Genomic DNA, 19,555 nt, shown 5'->3' on the forward strand with positions numbered 1-19,555 from the left:
ATTAACGCCACTCTCTGTCCTGTCTGTTTAAACTCGTAAAAGATGGTAATTAATCTGTCACTGAGTAAAGTTAATGTCCAATATTATGAAATAAAGTACTAATAATAAATACGTACATATTTTAATATCATATTTAGTCGAATCATTCAATCATCAAAGCAAATCACTTTCTTCAAGAATTGACTTTTCTCTGCCAGCCCTGCTAATTTTCACTTTCCATCTACTGATTTATACGAGGGGTGCCCAGAAAGTAATTTCCAATTAGTAGGGACATTGATTTTTTGTAAACGCCAAAACCGTGAAAAATGGTAATTGCTGCGAAGTTAGTTTATGAATGTGCAGAGATGCCTGGACACATTTTTCGCCCGTTCGAAAAATTGAAATAATGCGAATTTGCGTTTTTAGCGATTTTTTTTAAAGAAATGTCCTAAAACAACGAAAAATTCCATGAAATCCAACATTCTTGTCTTTCCTAGGCCATGTTTGTGTACATAGAACATGCAAGTTTTCCAACATTTTACTCAAGAGTAAACTAGAGAGTTACACGTACATGGAATAATTCCGACAGCCACATTAAATCATGTGTTTCCCGCAATTTTTTCAACTTGTATCAAAACCATTTGCATCAGAGAGCAAAGTGGCAGGGTTCTAACAGGAGATCGAGTGCGTATCTACAGTCACACGGGAGCCACATCTTCGTATTTGTCGCACGAGATATGTTTTGAATTACCAAGCTAAGTGCGCACCATCGGCATATGTTGAGCGAGTAATAATGGAGCTCAGTTGTTAGGGCGTCTGACTACTATGCAAGAGACCCGGGGTCGATCCCCTGGTGGGAGAATCGGGATGTTTTCCACCTATTCAAACTGCTCCGGCACCCACCCAGCATCATACGAAGCTGGTACCTTGAGGAAACTTTGAGGAATAACGGTAGCTAGGAGCGTGGTGCTGATCACATCACCCCCTCCTTCAACCGTGATCAAGAAAGTGTGGGGCCCTAACTCCACACCCCTATACACCTTCATTGAAAAGTTCAGGGGAGCACTTAACTTTTACTTCCTCAAAAATCTGTTCCAACATATCAACTGTCACGAAAATACGTAGACCATGTGACCTACAATTCAAAATAATAGTTTAAAAGCACAATGGAGTATTAAGTTTCGGTATATTTGGCAGATAAATGTTCTAAAACAAAAACGCGAATTTTGGGAAACGTAACACTAACAAGTCAAAAAAAGATAATGCCAATTTTTGGTGCCATAATATATCGGTATCTGTCACATGAGATTGATTGATTTTAATTTTTTGGGTGCGTCGCCACTTATGGTTATTATGCACCCTGCAGTATATACGGAGAAAATTCCTTTATCTAAAATCCTTACCTTAAAATTAAAAAGGGGGTATGGAAAATAACTTTCAAGATATCAAAATCTCACGAAGAGGCGTAAGCCATGTAACTTACAATTTGAAACAGTAGTTTAAAAACACCATAAAGGTATAATTTCAGATATTTGCCAGAAAATGTGCTAAAATGAAAATGTGAATTTTGGTAAAAATAACACCGTATAGTAAAAAATAAAAAATAAGAAAATCATTAATTTTTAAAAAATAACAAAATATCAAGGTCCCTACCGATTAGGCATAAATAAAACATGAATATCAGTTGTAATTTATTGCATTAGTAACAGTGAGTCCTAACCTAATTTTCGGCATAATCACCGTCGTTGTTCTGGCATTTGTCGTAGCATGGCACTAAATTTTGTTTGCCCATGGTATATGTGTCTGACAGCAAAGACTGGAACTATCTCTACCGCAGTGTAGCTGTCAAATCCTTGTCCTGCCAGAAACCTCTTCAGTTAAACAAAGAGATGAAAGTCGGTACATTGAAGGCCAGGGCTGTACAGGGAGTGGTCCAAGATCTCTCACCTGAAGTGATGCAAAGGGCCCGCGTGTACTCAGCTGTATGGGGTTGTGCACATTCGATTGGCGTTCCGTGAATTGTCTGCACCATCGTCTGACCATCCTTTCACTCATGACGTCCGGTCTGCACACCTCACACGATTGCTGGTGGCTCTGTGCCAAATTCCGAGCGTGCAATGTAGGATACATCTCAGTCGGTGGGAGACTGTATGAGTGCTGCAATCTTTAACCTAGAACTGTCCTAAAATGGCTGCATTGCAACTGTACCAGATTACAGCTACATGCCACTTCTTCCTGCCTGCATGTGTGTGTGTCTATCTCTGACCACTAGTGCTGCGTATAAGCACTATTGGACCTTTTTTCAGGATGCCCCTCGTATATGAAATTTCACAAACTTTTATTATTAGTGTGTTCCTGTTTTAATGTGTGGTTAGCTAAATCAGATACCTATACAATGACATTCTATAAATTCCTTGCGTCAGCATTTATGGTATAACTGCATGTTGTCAGTTTCACAGTACTTTACTTGGATATACTGTACTGAAGCAGAAATCCCATTGATAATCTAAGGAAATATGACACTTTATTTTGTTTGATTCAATTGTTTCACTTATATGCAAGAGTTAAGTTGTTTGCTTTACAGAGAAGAGAGAAGTATCTTTATGCATTGAAAAATGAGTCCGCACTCATGGTTCTTGCAAGCAGAGGGTTCCAAACCTCAGTGGAAATATCAACATATAATACCGAGAATGCATAAGGAGACTGATAAATTACAAATTGTATTTCTTAATCAATCACTCTTCACTCTTATCTCATTTAGTCGTAACTTTAAAAATAATCAAGTATTTTATTTTAAACTTACTAAATCCGTTTCGCAACAGCCCATGAAGGACCTAGGCATACCTACCGGCTGCCGGTCTCCCTCCCACGTTTTCCTTCGTCACGTCTAAGCGTGGAGATCTTCAACCAGTATTGGAATAGTCGGGGGGTCAGCCCGACGTATCCCCAGTCGTTATAGTAGGTCTCCGTGACCGAATTACGCTCACTCACTCAGAGCTCCCCAATTTCCTCACGATGGTGGGTTGCCACCGGCCCTATACGTAGACCGAATAAATTCCGACCAGAGCCAGATTCAAACCTACGCCGTCCCGCAGCGAACGATCTCAAGACGAGTGAATGCCTTAACCCGCTCGGCTTCGGAGGAGGACTTTAAACTTACTGCGTATGACAAAATTCCGTAATTCTTCCCTAGCTTGTGAATTGTAATAATTTTCCAAATTCACTATTTTGCAGTTTGAATTCAAATCATAGAGAATAGAGAAATTAAGTCAATTTCATAGAGGATAATATTGGTACTTAAGAAAACTATACGTGGATCTGTATGAGTTTATTATTTCTATTTGCAAAAACATCTTATTATTTCCATTTGCAAAAACATCTTATTATTTCCATTTGCAAAAACATCTTATTATTTCCATTTGCAAAAACATCGATTTAGTTTAGTTTGTAATTGTCAGGGAAAAATGTAAATTTTGTCCTGGAAAACCTGGAAATGTCAGGGAATTTCATTTCTGCTTGTTTGTAGCCACCCTGCAGTTCACATGTGTCTTCTGTGCACTGACCAGTTACATATATACTTTTATATGTAAAAAGATATAGTTTATCTTGTGACGAAAACTATCCCGTTCATCGTAACTTAAATGTTATGTGCAATACTCTGGGCACTGATGGACACTGGCTTCCTAACACAGACTCTTCATGACAGACTTTTCTGTACTATTCCTAGACACACAGTTGTCACCTTAAATTCTCAACACAGATTCGCAACTTCTCGACAACAGATTCTCCGGCACAAGTTCTAGACACACACTTGTCACCTGAATTCTCATCACCGATTCTTCACTTGAATTCCCAACACCGACTCTTCTGTCTAGCTTATAGACGCACACTGAACTGCCAAAATTCACCGTTGGGTTAGGGTTTTTTGTCCATGTCCAGTTTATATTGGCTGGCGTGGAGGAGGGGGTTGGTTGCAGGGAAGAATGGAAATATTTTACGTTGGGGAGACAAAGGGGCTTCTGGGAGAGAAAGCGTAAATATAGCCTTCACCTTTTGTGGGCAAGGCAAATGATCTTTCCTTGGCTTCTCTGAAACTGATGGGGATTTGGAGACGTGCTGAATGTTCGATAATAATAATAAATGTAGAAGAAAAATTATATATGTATATATTGATACTAGTGTGCACTTATGGAAATACGGGTACAAAATCCTCTTGCCATTGGCTCTAAGGTTCTGCTTCCAAGTAGGTACAGGGTAGCACAGGGAAACGGGAAACTTTTGATGGACGTAAATGCACGAATAAGCACAGGAAAAAAATACATTTAATGCATGTACAGATATGCATGATTGAAATGCATTAACTATGGCACTTATATGTCAATTTTCTTCTTGAAGATGACATCGGAAAGATGTGTTCCATCTTGGCTTACACATTCTGATAGTCTGCTGTGGAAACTCTGGAATGATCGGTGTAGGCCTATCATGTCTCGAGGAATGGCAGTGATTTCTTCTTCTGTTTCAGTTCAGCGGTACTTGCAGGACGTGTGCTGTACATTTTGCTTTGGAGATGTCCCCACAGAAAGAAATCTGAAACACCAAGATCAGGGAATCTTGGAGCCGTGCAATATTACCATTACATGAAATGACCTGCCTTGCAAACAATTTGCGTGAATGGCTTTCATCGACTGTCAAGCAGTATGTGATGTGGCTCCATCCTGCTGAAATCACATGTTTTAGACGTCAAGATGTGCATCATGTAAAGAATGTTTCAAGCATAGCAACATACCGAGACAATGTCACTGTCATTGCAATGCCCACCTCACTTTCAAAAAATAAGAGCTGATGACATCATGACATGATACTGTACACCATTCTGTAACCTTGGTGCTATATAATCGATGCTCGGGAAGCTGACAAAGAGTTTCCTTTGCACAGTAATGAAAATTATTCTTGTTAATGTAGCCGCTAAAGTGGAAATGGGCTTCATCTGACATCCACAAATTGTTAAGGAAATTGGTGTCCTCGTTAACCTTAGCCATCACCAGTTCGCAAAAACCCTTACGCAATTGGTGCACAATCTGTAACTTATAGGAGTGGAACTAATGCATGCATTATTCTTTGTACATTTCTTTGACTGAACTGTAGCTCTGATGCATGTTGTCGAAGGGAGTGGCAAGGGCTCCTCTCAATGGCAACGTGAACTGGTTCCATATTCTCTGGGGTACATACTGTTCGAATTCCACATGGGGACTACTTCTTCAAGGCTGAACAAGTTTCTTCGAAATTACACACCCAGGTTGTAATTGTGTGAGCCGATGGGACCCAACCATGATGTCCTATCTGGTAATTCTGCCTAAATACCCTTTTCGCTGTAGTCACACTATCACTGTTCTTATAAAACACTTTCACAGTGAACACACGTTCTGCACCATCATTACTAGATGCAAAGTCTTGTCAATGATGTCACATTAGTCCTGAACAAATGCTGGCGGTACAGTGTTGCTAATTCTAGACACAACATTTCCAGTTTTCCTCTGCGCCACCTTGTATTAGCCATGTTCAACTGCAGAGAGACTTGAATGATTTTGTTCTCTCTGGCTTTGCTCTTGGCACTTTTTAGGTCACATGTAATGTAATAAACATGTGAAAGACCGTAATAATTAGAAATGATACATTCTTAACCTTCGAGGATTAGGCCATATTATTTTCATCGAGTTTTCACAAATGCAGGTATGGAAAAGTATCATCTTTTTGTATACATGAGATTTCTTGCATGGGAATGACGAACTTGATAATATAAGAAATATGAGCAATCGTCAGCGCACAACTCTTGTCTATTTGTGAAAACTTAGGAATTTCGTATCTGGTTGACTTTGGAAGATGAGAAAGTGCAACAATATTGATGTTACATACATTACTAGTGTCGATGTTCTTCATTTGGTGTATCACTACTAAACATTGAGATTATGGAAAGCATAATATAGGTTTTGGAATTTAATTTAAAATGATATTACTACATTGAACTTTGACATCCAGAAAATCTGTTTTTTGGTATTGATTGTTGTATGCTGATTGTCACTTTCATATTGTCCATTGACATATGTAAACTTGTATGTAATATTCACTAATTGGTACCATGTTTGATGTACGACATCGATCTTGAGTTGGGATGCATCCAGCGTAAGTTTTCATTCATTGTACAATCTGAAATACTATATATCTGTTTATGTAAATACCTTTGACAGGATTTATGAATTATACTTGTTTGTTCGTAACTCACTTTTTTACAATTCAAGCAGATATATTAAAATTGTCTTGATAATATTTATATATGACTCATGATACCATACTTACCTAAAGTAAGTGTTTTAATGAAAGTAATATTAATTCAGATAGTTTAGTATGCAGCACATATCACAGTATACCAATTGTTGTGGTACTTTACTGCGTTAAATAAATCGAGGCTAATTCTTGGTCATACTCATTCTAATTATAAATATTAGTGTGGTCATTCCAAATTTAAGTGACTAAACTGTATCTTGTAAAACCAAGTTAGAGTGGTTGTCATAAACATCTAGTATTTATAGCGGTAAGGGTTCTAATTGTTTTATGATGTTTTTTCAATTCTCCTAGCAGAAAGACTAATTATTGTAGAATTTTGGAAATCATTGTCACACAATATATGAACCTTCCTTAAACTAATTAGCACCATTTTAATTTTGAAAAAGTTATTAATGTTGAAAAAAAAAATTGGCTTATGCAAGCATGCACGTTTCCCATGGACAATGTATTTTCCATTGACAAGCGATTGTAAGTATCGTAGACTAGTGGGAATTAATGTAGAAGTAAATTGGAACCTTTGTAGAATGCATTTAGGGACTTGATTGTAATGCTAAGAGGACCAAACCTGGCCTGCCTAACCTAACTACGAAAACATATATTTAAAAAAATCTTTAAAACTCCGCAGTGTGTGTTAACAGGTGTAAATCGAAATCGAACCATGTTAGAATTGCATTCATAGCATGATGTAATCTCAATAAAACAAAAGGAACTTGGGTCTTTATAGCACTTGTAGCATACTTTTATGTGCCATAATTCCGAAAATTTTTGTATTTTAATTAGTGTTACCAAAATATGTTCATTAGAAATTAATGTGTTTTTTCCATACATAGGTTCCTCACAGACACATCACCATACATGTGGGCTGTTACAGGAATTGGACTTGCTGTGGCATTGTCTGTAGTGGGAGCTGCCATGTAAGTACATTAAGTACACACAAGAATTAGGTTGGGATTAAGTTTTATATTTACATAGAGATATTAATGTTGCAATTGCCTTTGATGCTTGTACTGATGATTGTGGTTTGGAAAATTTCATTGTTAATTTAACTAAGAAAGAGGATGAAGGGTTTCACCATTGCTAAGCCTGCATGTTGTTGGTAAAATTGGTCTTTCAATTAACAATATTCTAAATGTAGCATAATTTTTAGACCTTTTCTCTATGCGTATGGGATGTACAGTGGAACCCCAATTTTATGTTAACAGATTTTACATTTTCATTGCAATGTATATTCAATGTTGATGGTTGCAACAAGATGTTATAAAATTTTCCCACATTTTAATTTGTTTTTTAAATTTTGTCCCAGAAAAACGTAAAATTGATGTTCCTCTGTATCTTGTTTTCCTATGAATACTGGTTTTTAAGAACTCCTGTTTTAATATCCCGAAAGAAGCCACATGACCTTGGTGAAATGAATAATGGACATAACAATTCGATATGCCTAGGTGAGCATGTTTTTTAATAGTATGATGTGGCATGAGCTAAGTTTAATACAGAGTTGTGTTCAGAATATATGTATTTATTTGTTGTAAACTATTAGAATAATTATGTAAGGGATAATTAAAATATTAAAGTAGTAATCATTTAACTAAGAAATTAACTTTTACAATGCAATGTTTTGTCAAAATTAAAGAAAATTACACATTCCTCAAAAGTATTGCTCGAGAAAAACCCAGACAGGAAAAGTATTGGTGTGTATTAATGATTACATTTGAACCAATATCAATTCTGATACTTTAGTATTTAACAGTACAGCCCTAATTAATAGCTAAAAATATTTTTTGTAGGGGAATCCATACAACTGGAGTTAGCATTGTGGGCGGAGGCGTGAAAACTCCTCGGATCAAGACAAAGAATCTCATTTCTGTTATCTTCTGTGAAGCTGTCGCAATCTATGGTCTTATAACGGCAATTGTTCTATCAGGCATTTTGGAGGTAAGTTTGTTCCTTAATATGTAGGCAGGTGCAGTGCCCCACCCCTATTCAAAACTGTGTTGAAAACAGTAACTCTTAGTGTCATAGTCACATTGAGCACCAGAATGTTAGCTATTGTAGTGAGACCGCTGTTATTGTATACAACAGCCAAGCCTTGAAAAAGAATGGGAACATATATTTAATGTATATTATTTTCTGTGCTTTACGTATTATAGTAGCATGCAGAAATGAAACTTTGCAGGGGTCAAATTGGCCCCTCCCGCTGTTCTAGGATTACAAAATGAAATTTCACAGAAATAAATTATATTTTGTAGATTTCAATATATATTTCAAAAAGGACAAAGAACTATGAAAGTCCCAAAATTTATAGGAAAAAATAATAATATCTGGATAGTTATTAAAGAAACAGTGAAGGTGGGGCTCATTTTGATCCCTCCCGCCATTCTAGTGTTAAGTGGCCTGTTTATGTTTTTCGATATTTGCCTACAGTTCAGAGAGTTATTATTTTGGCATTGTTGTTAAACTGTTTTATTGTCCATCTACTTGTTCCTCTTTTCTCCAAGTGATACTGGAACAAAAATTTCAGGTGCTTTCAAGATATCATCATTTCATGCTCAGGAAATTACTTCACGTGCACGGATTATATCGTGATGGATAGTTTACCTGTTAGTACGTTCTATATGATACACATAACATGTTTAGTAAAGTACCATTTCAGGGTTTGCCAAAGAGGCCCAAGTTTGTGAAGAAATGTTAGTTTATTCATGGGGATAGTGCTGCAGAAAGGTATTTTAACAAAGATGAAGTTGCTGTGCACTTCACGTTTTGTCCTGACACCGCAGCATCTGGGATCTGGGGCAGATGGAAGATGATGCAACCACAGGTGGCATCCCCCCCCCCCAACCTTGGTTGAAAATCAATTTGGGGTGGGGGGACAAACATTGAAGTAAAAAAAAAGGAAGTCGAGCAGAATCTAAGAGCAGCAGGACAAAATGATACTCAAGATGGAATTAGTGTTCATGTATTTCTGTATTTTTTCTTCCAGATGGCCAAGGGCACTTCCAGGGGGTGGTGGGGGGGGGGAGGTAGAGAGAGGAAATTGCCATTCTTGATTTCAGATTTTATGCAAGTAAAATGACATTTCATTTTTCTTAATTTTTTTTTTCGTAAAAGTTAAGAACCGTAGCTAGGGAGAGGTGAACAATCTAAATTAAAACGTTATAAAAGAGAATGCGGCACCCTATTAAATTAATATTGTTTTCAGTTTGCAATAAATTGATGAATTGATTATGTAATGCATTTAAATAATATGTTATATACCGGGTGGTCCAAAAATCCCAGAATGATCAAATATCATGAGAAATACACATCGAATCGGAAAACGAAAAAATATGTGTTAATAAGTGAAAGAAAGCTATTCAATGATATCACAATTGATTTCCCACCCCCGCCCCCTGTGAAATTTGAAATGGAAACCCCCATTTTGTATTGTAGAATCTCATTCTACGTAAGAAAATAACTGGGTTTCTGTACTACATTTCGCGTAACCCAGGAACAACGATGTGGACCTAGTGTTATTTTGTTCCCATCGGGGTGCTTGTTTTAGGTGAGTCCCTCGCCTCTGTGATGACCAGAACTTAATTACCCACTCACCACCGCCTTTTCTTCGTTCCCAAAGTCGAAAAGCATAAACGTCTGAATTGTTTACGTCACGGCCCGATTTGTTTTTCTTCTGCGCTCCCATAGGGCCACTCGAAGTCGACTGGTCTGCCTCTGGTGACACTATGTGGGCATGCGATTACCTTGATGTGCGTCGACAGTTTGCTGCATGAGCAGTTCCCAACCAACAACGATACACACACAGTGGGCTTAGTCATCGTGCCACCAGGTTGGTTCGGCGTGAGGAGCTGCCTGTATTCTACCATGGTGAAGGTAAAGTGCTTAAGGTGATCGTTGTGTAAGAGGTGAGATCTTACAGAATGTGAAAGTGGGCGGTCAAATTTAGTTTCAGTAACCCTGTGTGCATTCTTTGCAACTCAGGAAAGGGGGGGGGGAGGAGAATCATACTCGAGTATTAATTGGTCTACGAAAGAATAGAAAATCCATTACTGTTCGTATTCTGTCAATGATGGCATTGTCAGAGAGGGAAAGGATAATAGTTCTCATGATGCGGGGGTTTGGTGATAGGGAACGATCATACAGAGACGTTGTGCATTTATTCAACGATACGTTCCCGAATCGTGTACCTATTTCAAAATCTACTGTTTATTGAACCGTTGATCTCTTCGAAAGAACTGGAGCAATCAGGGATGAACCACAATGTGTAAGACCTAAAACTGCTACAAAGGATGAGAAATCTTTGGAAGTTCTAATGCATTTTCAAGAAAATGCCCATACTCCGAGTCTAAAAGTAGCTCAACAAACCGAAGTAAGTAAAACCTCTATCCTTAGAATTGTAAAGTCGCATCTGTATCATCCGTACAAAATAAAACTAGTGCAAGAACTCATCGGAGACGACTATGATCATAGACTTGAATACTGTGAGGAAATGATGCTACGATTCGACAGAAATAATCTATTTCTGTTGTGGACTTGTTTCTCCGATGAAGCTACCTTTGAGTTAGCGGACCTGTCAACCGGCATAACATGAGGTATTGGGCCACAGAGAATCCCCACTGGATGAGGGAGCATCGTACACAGTACCCGCAAGAAGTTAACGTTTGGGCTGGAATATTGTGTAATCGTATTATCGGGCCATACTTCATTGATGGCAATTTGACATCTGAAAAGTACGTAAATTTGTTGACCAATGAGATAATACCTGAAATACAAACCATCGTTGGGGATGCATTCGCGAATGTTTGGTATCAACAAGATGGAGCTCAAGTTCATTTTGCTTTAATTGTTCGCAATGTGCTGAACGACGTTTTCCCTGACAGGTGGATTGGTAGAAGGGGCACCATAGAGTGGCCACCGAGGTCAATTGATTTGCCACCTCTTGATTTCTACTGAGGATACTTGAAAAGCAAAGTTTTTGAAACCAAACCCAATGATGTTGAGGAATTGAAAGACAGAATTCGTACACTGCCAAATGTAATTAGTCTGGAGATGTTACAGAATGTTTCCAATGGTGTGTATCTTCGGTTGGGACTGTGCAAAGAAAAGGTGGGATACCAATTTGAGCAGGAAATGAATTGAGGTTGGCGAGAACACCGAATGGTGAGAGGTGAGGAGACTCACCTACAACAAGCACCCTGATGGTGAGAGGTGAGGAGACTCACCTACAACAAGCACCCTGATGGTGAGAGGTGAGGGAACTCACCTACAACAAGCACCCCGATGGGAACAAAATACTACTACGTCCACGTCGTTTTTCCTGGGTTATGGGAAATGTAGTACCGAAACCTGGTTATTTTCATACTTAGAATCAGATTCTACAATACAAAATGGAGGTTTCCATTTCAAATTTCATAGTTGCCCCCAACCCACCCCCAGGGGGCGGGGGCATGCATATTTCATTTTTGACCAAGAAAACGGAAGTGTTAAATATCACACTCTAATGTTTATTTTTCATGTTTTTTGGAGGTGTGAGGGTGCATTTTCCTACCATGTTTTATCATGAAATGATGCAAAACGAACTGCAAAATGCAAAATATACTCTAAAACATTAATACTCTGACAAATGTGCTATTAGAAGGGGAAAGTTTATTTTGTATAATAAGTAAGTTTTTAAATCAAATTTAGGGTTATATTCACCATTTTAACACCAGAATCCTAATTTATATAGTGCTTTTGATCCCGAAATGTGCCCAATCTTGTACTAAATTTAGTGTCGCGATGGTCTACTTGGTAGGACATCCAACTTCGATGCGGGAGTTCCAGGTTCAATTCCCGGGATGTGTGATCTAAGGTCGAAAATTTACTGGCCTTGTCTCTGCATAAAACAGCTCTGGTTCTCACCCAGCCTCAAATCGATTGATACGGGGGGGACCCTGGAGATATAGGGGGTCAGAGCATGGTGCTGGTCACATCACCTCCAAAATGGCAGAGATTGTGAATATGTGGGGCCCTACCCACACTTACCCTAAATGTGCCTTCATGGCATGGTGCTATATGCACGGGGAACTTTACCTTTGTACTTAAATCTTAATCTTTTATTTACCATAAATATGTGCCTCTAATAACCAACATGATAAATTTTGATACTGGAGCACATGATTTTGAATAAAATCAGACTACTTCTGTGGCATCATTTCTACTAGTATTACTAGAGAATCTGCTACTTGTAGACACTTGTAACATGATTAATGCTTGTGTTTGTCATCAACATCTCTATCATCATGATAGATTTGATATTTACTTCTTTTTAGGAATTCACTGAATCGGAAGTTCGATCAAGAATAAGTGTAAGGAATCAGAATTGGATGGCAGGGTATGTTTTGTTTGGAGCTGGCGTGAGTGTGGGCCTGGTTAACCTGTTTTGTGGTCTTGCTGTAGGAATTGTAGGTAAGTAACAAAAGGATTTGTAAAATTTATATTTGATACACATTATGCGGCAAGCAATCTCAGTTAGTGTCATGACCCTTGCTGAAGTCCCAATCAGTGGCGTGCCCAAGGGAGGTTGGTTGGGTCATATTCCCCCCTGATTTTGTCTCCTCTTTTTAAAAAAAATCCTGGGTACGCCACTGTTTTCAATGGTACTGATGCTTGAACATTGTAACAATTTGTATTCAGTATATTTATAAATGCTAATGGGTCACTTTAATAAAAATGTGTAAGTGCTGAGGATCTCTGATGAGGGTAGATGCTCAAGAAGTGAGCATTCCACATAGTACACCAAAGTTGGAGGGCAAGGAGGCTCTGGCATGTGGACCTATGGCCAGTATAATTCTCTGCAGGGCTGTGTCTTGTTCTTATATGTGCTGACTGGCCTGTTAGAGCCTCAGCTTTTAATAGCTAGAGAGATTTTAGTACTTAGAGGCAATTGTTGATTTTAATTATTGTAAGGGGCGTGGCCCTGTATAATGCTATGGTTGCAAATAGCCCAAGTGCTGATGCACCCAAAATTTTCATTTCAGTCAATCAAGACATGCATATAGTCCATCATTTTTTTATGAATAAAATTCTCCCTTGTATAGTTTCCAACTCATTGAATTCTCATAGAAACAAATTAATACATGATTTGACCGATATGCAGACAGGTGCAAAAGTAGGTGTACAGTTACGAAAAGTGAGAGCAACAAGTAACTTTTAATGCAATACAAGGTGAGGCAAAAGTTAGGTTACATAGGTGAATTTCAACCACGGTCACCAGACCTAACACTCCTGGATTTTTACTTGTGGGGGGGGGGGGGCATAAAAGCCTGAACCACCGAGCTCTTCGTTTCACAGACAATGAGAGAATCGGCAGTATTGCCAACCCCTTAACACATCAAAATCCGTACTTGAATGTCAACCGGAATGCATTTTTGCTTCTTTTTGTCTCCTGAACCATACAATTTTTTAAAGTACTTTCTGCGCATAGGTTATGTAATAAACGTGTCCTTATTTAATATAAATCGCGAAATATCTTCGAAACATGAGGACATGTGTTTATATGTAGAGCACGCACAAAATAAAAACAACAAAGGTAAAAGTAAACGACAGGCCCCTCTTGAATTAAATGACAAGTTATTGTTTCTCGTTTAGAAATAAATATATTTATGAAAATTTTTGTTGTTCGTTCGCAATACATACGTTATTATAAGATACATGCTCTTCAAGTTTATACTACAAAAAAGCATGATTTGTTATTCGTGATATATACAATGTACTGAATTGTCTGCTACTATTACTTTGTTTGGTTTCAATTTATGAATCACTTCACAGGGGTGCCCATCCCCCCAAAGTCATTCATCAAATTCCCCCCCCCCCACACACACACAAATATAGTTTGGATATGCAGTAATTGATTTTTGTTTGAATGTCAATAATTTGATTTCATTTTTTAAAACATTAAATTTTCTGAAATACGTAAGAGTTCCAAAACTGAGGGGCAAGGACAGTTCACTTCCCTTTGTAGATAAGGTTTAGCATAGTGCGTGGGCAAAGGTGGCAAAAAGTGAGGGGGCAACTTCAACCCTAATCGCCGCCACTGCAGCGAAACCAATCGTTCCTGAAATCATCCAACACTTAACACTGAAGTCCGCATGTCGGAAGTTCTGAACAGACTCTGAAATACCACAAAGAAAACACCAGACATTGTTTACCACTGGCCGAGAAGCCAACAATGGAAAGGCACCCGGTTCACTTTCATGTTTGCTAGCATAAATGTTACAAAACTGCACTGCCACTGTTGGTGTACTGAACCTTATTCTTAACAGTTTGTCTGATTGACTAACCTTGTATTCTTGCGAACAGCATTCCCTCCTTCCAAATCGATTCTAAAGTCATAAGAGGTGGTGGTTCATTTCAACTCCATCGCCGCGATCACCATCACCCACAGGTAGGTAGAAAAACTACATAATAACCATAACAAAAATTCACTAAGTTAAAAGCAAAAGATCTCCCAATTTTTGTGTGAAGATATATAGAATATGTTAGTTAAACTATAAAATGTTGTTCCCCCCAAAAAATTCCCATGACGCAGGCACATCACGAATCCCCCCTGTGGGCACCCCTGATCACTAAACCAGAAGCCAAATGTTGGTATGTCTATTTCTTGGTGATAATCACCCTTCCCTTTCTTTGCATGGAACAGCATCTTCAATAAAGCCTTGATTGCCACCCGTGTGTGAAACAATAAGCCTCCCCCTCCCCAGTCAGTTGTTTCAGCCCTGGCGGCAGTTTTGCACGCTTGAATCAATGTACGGCCCCGTATTGATGCATGTTTCGTCCAAAGAATGAACATGTTTCTTTTCATGGTGATATATTTTAATACTGCAGCGATTCTTTTGTCATCAAACAACAAACAATCGTTTCCTACTCCTAAACTCAACTGCAAATCTTCGTTCGCACATTGATGGCAAATCACCTCATACCCTGTTTTATTTTGGTCTTGTTGCCGTAAGAAGGAATATGTATTTAAGACAACTTGTTTGACTTTGAAGCTTTTTACTTCAGATGATGGCTCAAAATAACACTCAGGCAAAGCCGGGCACTCAACAGGTGACCTCGATTCAGCCATTCTCTCCACTGTATCGCACGATTAGCAATGAATCATGAAAAAAATAGGGTTAAAATAGCGGGATGTGCAACACTGATATCACTGATTCCACGTGCTTTGCAACGTATTCAGTCTGACTCGACTCACTCTTGAGCTAGTGTGTTCCTTTAACACAACCGACTACCCAGTTGGCAAATCTGCGGATCCAAGTTCATCTGCAGAGTGATTGCAACTGATCAAGTCCATACCTGCTAATGGATGTATCATTTTGTCTGTATATTACACATTAAATAACTGTTTTCTTGCAAGTATGCAGTTGTGCCGGAAAGGAACCCGTCTCAACGGAACTATATACTGCACGCACGTTTGGATCTACCTATGCAAAAACCTGCTGCAAACTTAACCTGACGCGAGGCTTAGTAGACGTTTTAAGCAACTGGGAGCATCAAATTGAAGCAGAGGGTGTGCATATTGAACATGTATGTACTATAACTGTAACCATTGAATATCAACCATGTGCGTGTATGCACATATTTGTATTTCCATGTAATCTGATATTTGCCCCACTCTGTATAATAGTTTTATTAAATAACCATGAGGAATACATATTAATGACAACAACTATCTATTCCATATTCAAATTGTTTGCCTTCAGCATTAATACATTCCTGTACAATGTGCAAGTAACAACTGCATACCTACCTACTTTTGCACCCCCAGTACATTCATGCATAAATACTCTTACTAAGAATGTGCTATTTTTATTCACATCAAAATGTGAGTGCATAGTCATAACTGGAGCTGGTGCTCCTTGTTTTTGCAAGATCTCAACCTTCTTCATCCATCTGGTATGGAGTAGATGCTCTCAGTGAGTTGAGAAATGAGTAGGCACTTGGTTTTATTCATACAGCCCAATATGTAACCATTCTGTTGAAACTATACCACTGTAATCAGTAGAGACCGGATGTTAAGCACACTTAAAAAAAATCAAAGTAGACATGCAGAAAGGTGCTCTAAAAACTTGCTACCAAGTAAAATACATCTTTAAATCACACTAATTAGAACAGCATACATATGTAGATGTGGAACCAAATTCAGGGGTTCCGATTTGACACCAGTGGTTCAGATCTCACTTTAAACTGTAGGTCTAGTCCTGATTAGCCTTTCTGTGCATAAAGTTGACTTAGAACTAAGGCTGAGCTGATACCAATTTTAACGGATACAAATACTCTCACAGATTTCCACCAATACAGATACCTGCATAATTTGAGTTTAAGATAACAAAGGCTAGTTACTGAGTCACACTAACTCATCACAACACATTCCTTCATTCCTGTTATTTGGGTTAACCTAAAGAGGAGGAAAAGTGATGTAAATATATGTGTTTATATACAGTTATTAAAATAATGCTCATCTGGCCAGTTCTGTTTATGCTATGCTGTCCTTCATTCTGTCATTTGTAATAAAAACAAGTCGCTGTTGTGTTGACCAATACCAACAGTTACATGAAAGACTTGCAAAGAAGAAATTGCTTCCTCTCCACTTGAATGTAGATAAAACAAAATAAATTCCACAGCTACCTTAATCCATCTTTCCCAAGAACTCTACAAACATCTGGCCTGGAAACAGCCCAGCATGATGGTAATGCCAGTTTTAAAAGTGCCCATCTTTCTAACCCCCACGAGTTTGCATCAGGAATTTGAAATGGATGATTTCTTTTATTTCCACATAGCTTTTACCATAGTTGCATGCCTTCTAGAAGTTTTGGTGCACCTTTCACTTTGCCCTGGCTTTAATCTTGTCAATCATCTGCTCCCAGGAGGATGGGGATTTGTCCAGCATTTCTCGGAAAAACTACATGGGGAACTTGTGCTGGCCTTCCAACCTGTCACAAAGAATGGTGAATGAACTTTTGAAACAGACTAATGTTGCTCATGATTTTGGTTCTAGTGACTCAAAAACAATGGTATCGGTGTAAAAATTTGAACTTATACTTATCGATACCACTGGTATATTGGACTAGTTTTAATAGAATGCAAAGTTAATTCTGCAAATTGAGTAAATAGACATCATACAGAAAATATGCAGAAATAGCCAACATAAACTTTTGTGTATGAACCCCTAATACCCTGACTTGCATTTATATTGTCATTTTTATGACATCTGTAGCAAACAAGTATAGGCATTTTGCCTAAGATCTGGTTTCCAGTAATCAGTCTGCCAGTGTAACATAAATCTACCAAAATAATATAAATTCAAAATTCCCTGCACTCTGCAATTTTCACGGTAAAAGTATGGGCAGTTTTTCGTGACTTGAACTGTTGCTGGTATCTGTCTCTGATCAGCGCACGTTTTAATGTTTTTGAACTCTCTAAGCTGTCCATCAATATTGTGCATACCTCAGAGGTGAGGTCAGAGTGGTTAGCAGAGGACACTATGATGCCAGAGGTCCCTGGTTCAAATCCCAGCCTGGGCGTGGGTGCTATTTTTGAGTATCCATCAATTTAATTACATCATCACTCATCTTCATCTTTGCAATTAGCCAAACGTGGAAGAATAGAGAAGTAAAACAATCTAAATTCATCAAACTTAAGGCAAGGTTCATGGAATTGTGTTCTGTTCATAATGTGACATTCTGCCAACCTTCTCAGATAGAAGAATTCTGTGAATCCATTGTGGAAGCACTTGCCTTTTGTAATAGCTGCATGAAGTTCTTCCTTTTTAAATATACCTAGGAATGTTTTGAATTCTTCATGTAATTTAAATGTATGTATGAAAGAGGTTCTGAAGCACATAGAAATTGGAGCATACAGAGCATCCAAAAATAGTGTTTTCACTCTTTGAATGTTAATACAAAAACACTAATAGCAGTAAGTATGAGCTTTTTTGATGTCGCATACCTTAATGTTACAGATGATCATTGGAAGAATTACATTTTCTGCAATGATATAGATCATATGGACAGATCAACAAACAGATATGGTTTTCGCAGGTAGCCTCACTCGCATGTCACATGTCCTCCAGTGTTTGTGGCTTTATGGCGTATGCATCATTGTTCACCATTCTCCAGAGGTACAAACCTAACAGTGAAATTGGGGAGATTTGGGTGAATATTCAATACTTAACGTTGCTCCAAAGAAAAATTGCTTACCTCTGCCATTCTGTGGACACTAATCCCTACAGCCTGGTGGGCTGTGAAGGAAATAAAAACCACAGAATACCTAGACATGCTCACACTCACTCAACTTAGACACTGCAGCTTCAAATACAAAAAGTCCAATTACGTTAACTTTAATAGTTTCTCTGTTATATACGGTCAGAGAGTGTAAGCTATATTTTCGCACACTAGAAGACTTGATAACGTTGGGGGGTGGGTTAGCGCTATGATAAATAGTGCACTCATAGAATGAAAGTCCTTGAAAGTGCATTTCTTGGAGTAGAGCCAAAGTCAACCTAGAGCATTATGCACCAAATCTGTACTCGTACCTTGCATATACAGAAAAGGGGAGAAGAGTATAAATAAATTGCATATAAAACTATCTCCGTGGACTGTAATTTGCCTGACCTGGATAGAAAAACTGAATACTACTCACCCTGATACCTGATAATCTTATGGATTTGTGAATCCCCCATGTAACGTGCATAATTGCACCATTTTCTTACATATTTAATTCTATTTATCTACTCCATCCATGTTACATAGAGATATTTCTATTACAGGTTCCGGAGCAGCTTTGGCAGATGCTGCCAATGCAAACCTCTTCGTCAAAATTCTAATAGTTGAGATCTTTGGCAGTGCTATTGGTTTATTTGGACTTATTGTTGGGATTTATATGGTATGTATTTTTAACATTATTCAATGTTTACGTTGAAAATTTTGTTTTTAAATGCTTCGAAGTTGAAACAGATTTTGAAAACCAATGATTATGGTGATTAGAAATTAGGGAAGTCAGTAGTAGCAAAATGGTTACATTTTATAGAAATTGGATAGATTCAATGCCATGTTTCTGATATGATCACAGAATATTTTTGATTTTGAATTCAGGAACAAGGAAAATGCTGGATGCAAACAGTTCATATCTTTTTAAAATAATGAAAGAGTTGCTTTACGATGGAATTTTTAAAGTGCAAGTTGTAATTAATATTGTCTATGATCAT

General features: G+C 38.1%; 1 protein-coding gene across 1 annotated transcript in view; it reads left to right on the forward strand.

Moving 5' to 3' along the window:
* LOC145983922 (V-type proton ATPase 21 kDa proteolipid subunit c''-like) overlaps positions 1 to 19,555 on the forward strand; it is a 46,733-nt gene that overhangs the window by 17,435 nt on the left and 9,743 nt on the right. Inside the window, exons 3-6 of the mRNA XM_083117075.1 lie at positions 7,152 to 7,235; positions 8,106 to 8,253; positions 12,624 to 12,759; positions 19,118 to 19,233. Of these exons, the coding sequence (XP_082973201.1) occupies positions 7,152 to 7,235; positions 8,106 to 8,253; positions 12,624 to 12,759; positions 19,118 to 19,233 (484 nt within the window). The remainder of the gene's footprint in view (positions 1 to 7,151; positions 7,236 to 8,105; positions 8,254 to 12,623; positions 12,760 to 19,117; positions 19,234 to 19,555) is intronic.

This window comes from Lepisma saccharinum, chromosome 2 (genome assembly GCF_977018435.1).
Source record: "Lepisma saccharinum chromosome 2, izLepSacc3.1, whole genome shotgun sequence".
Classification (NCBI taxonomy): Eukaryota; Metazoa; Arthropoda; class Insecta; order Zygentoma; family Lepismatidae; genus Lepisma; species Lepisma saccharinum.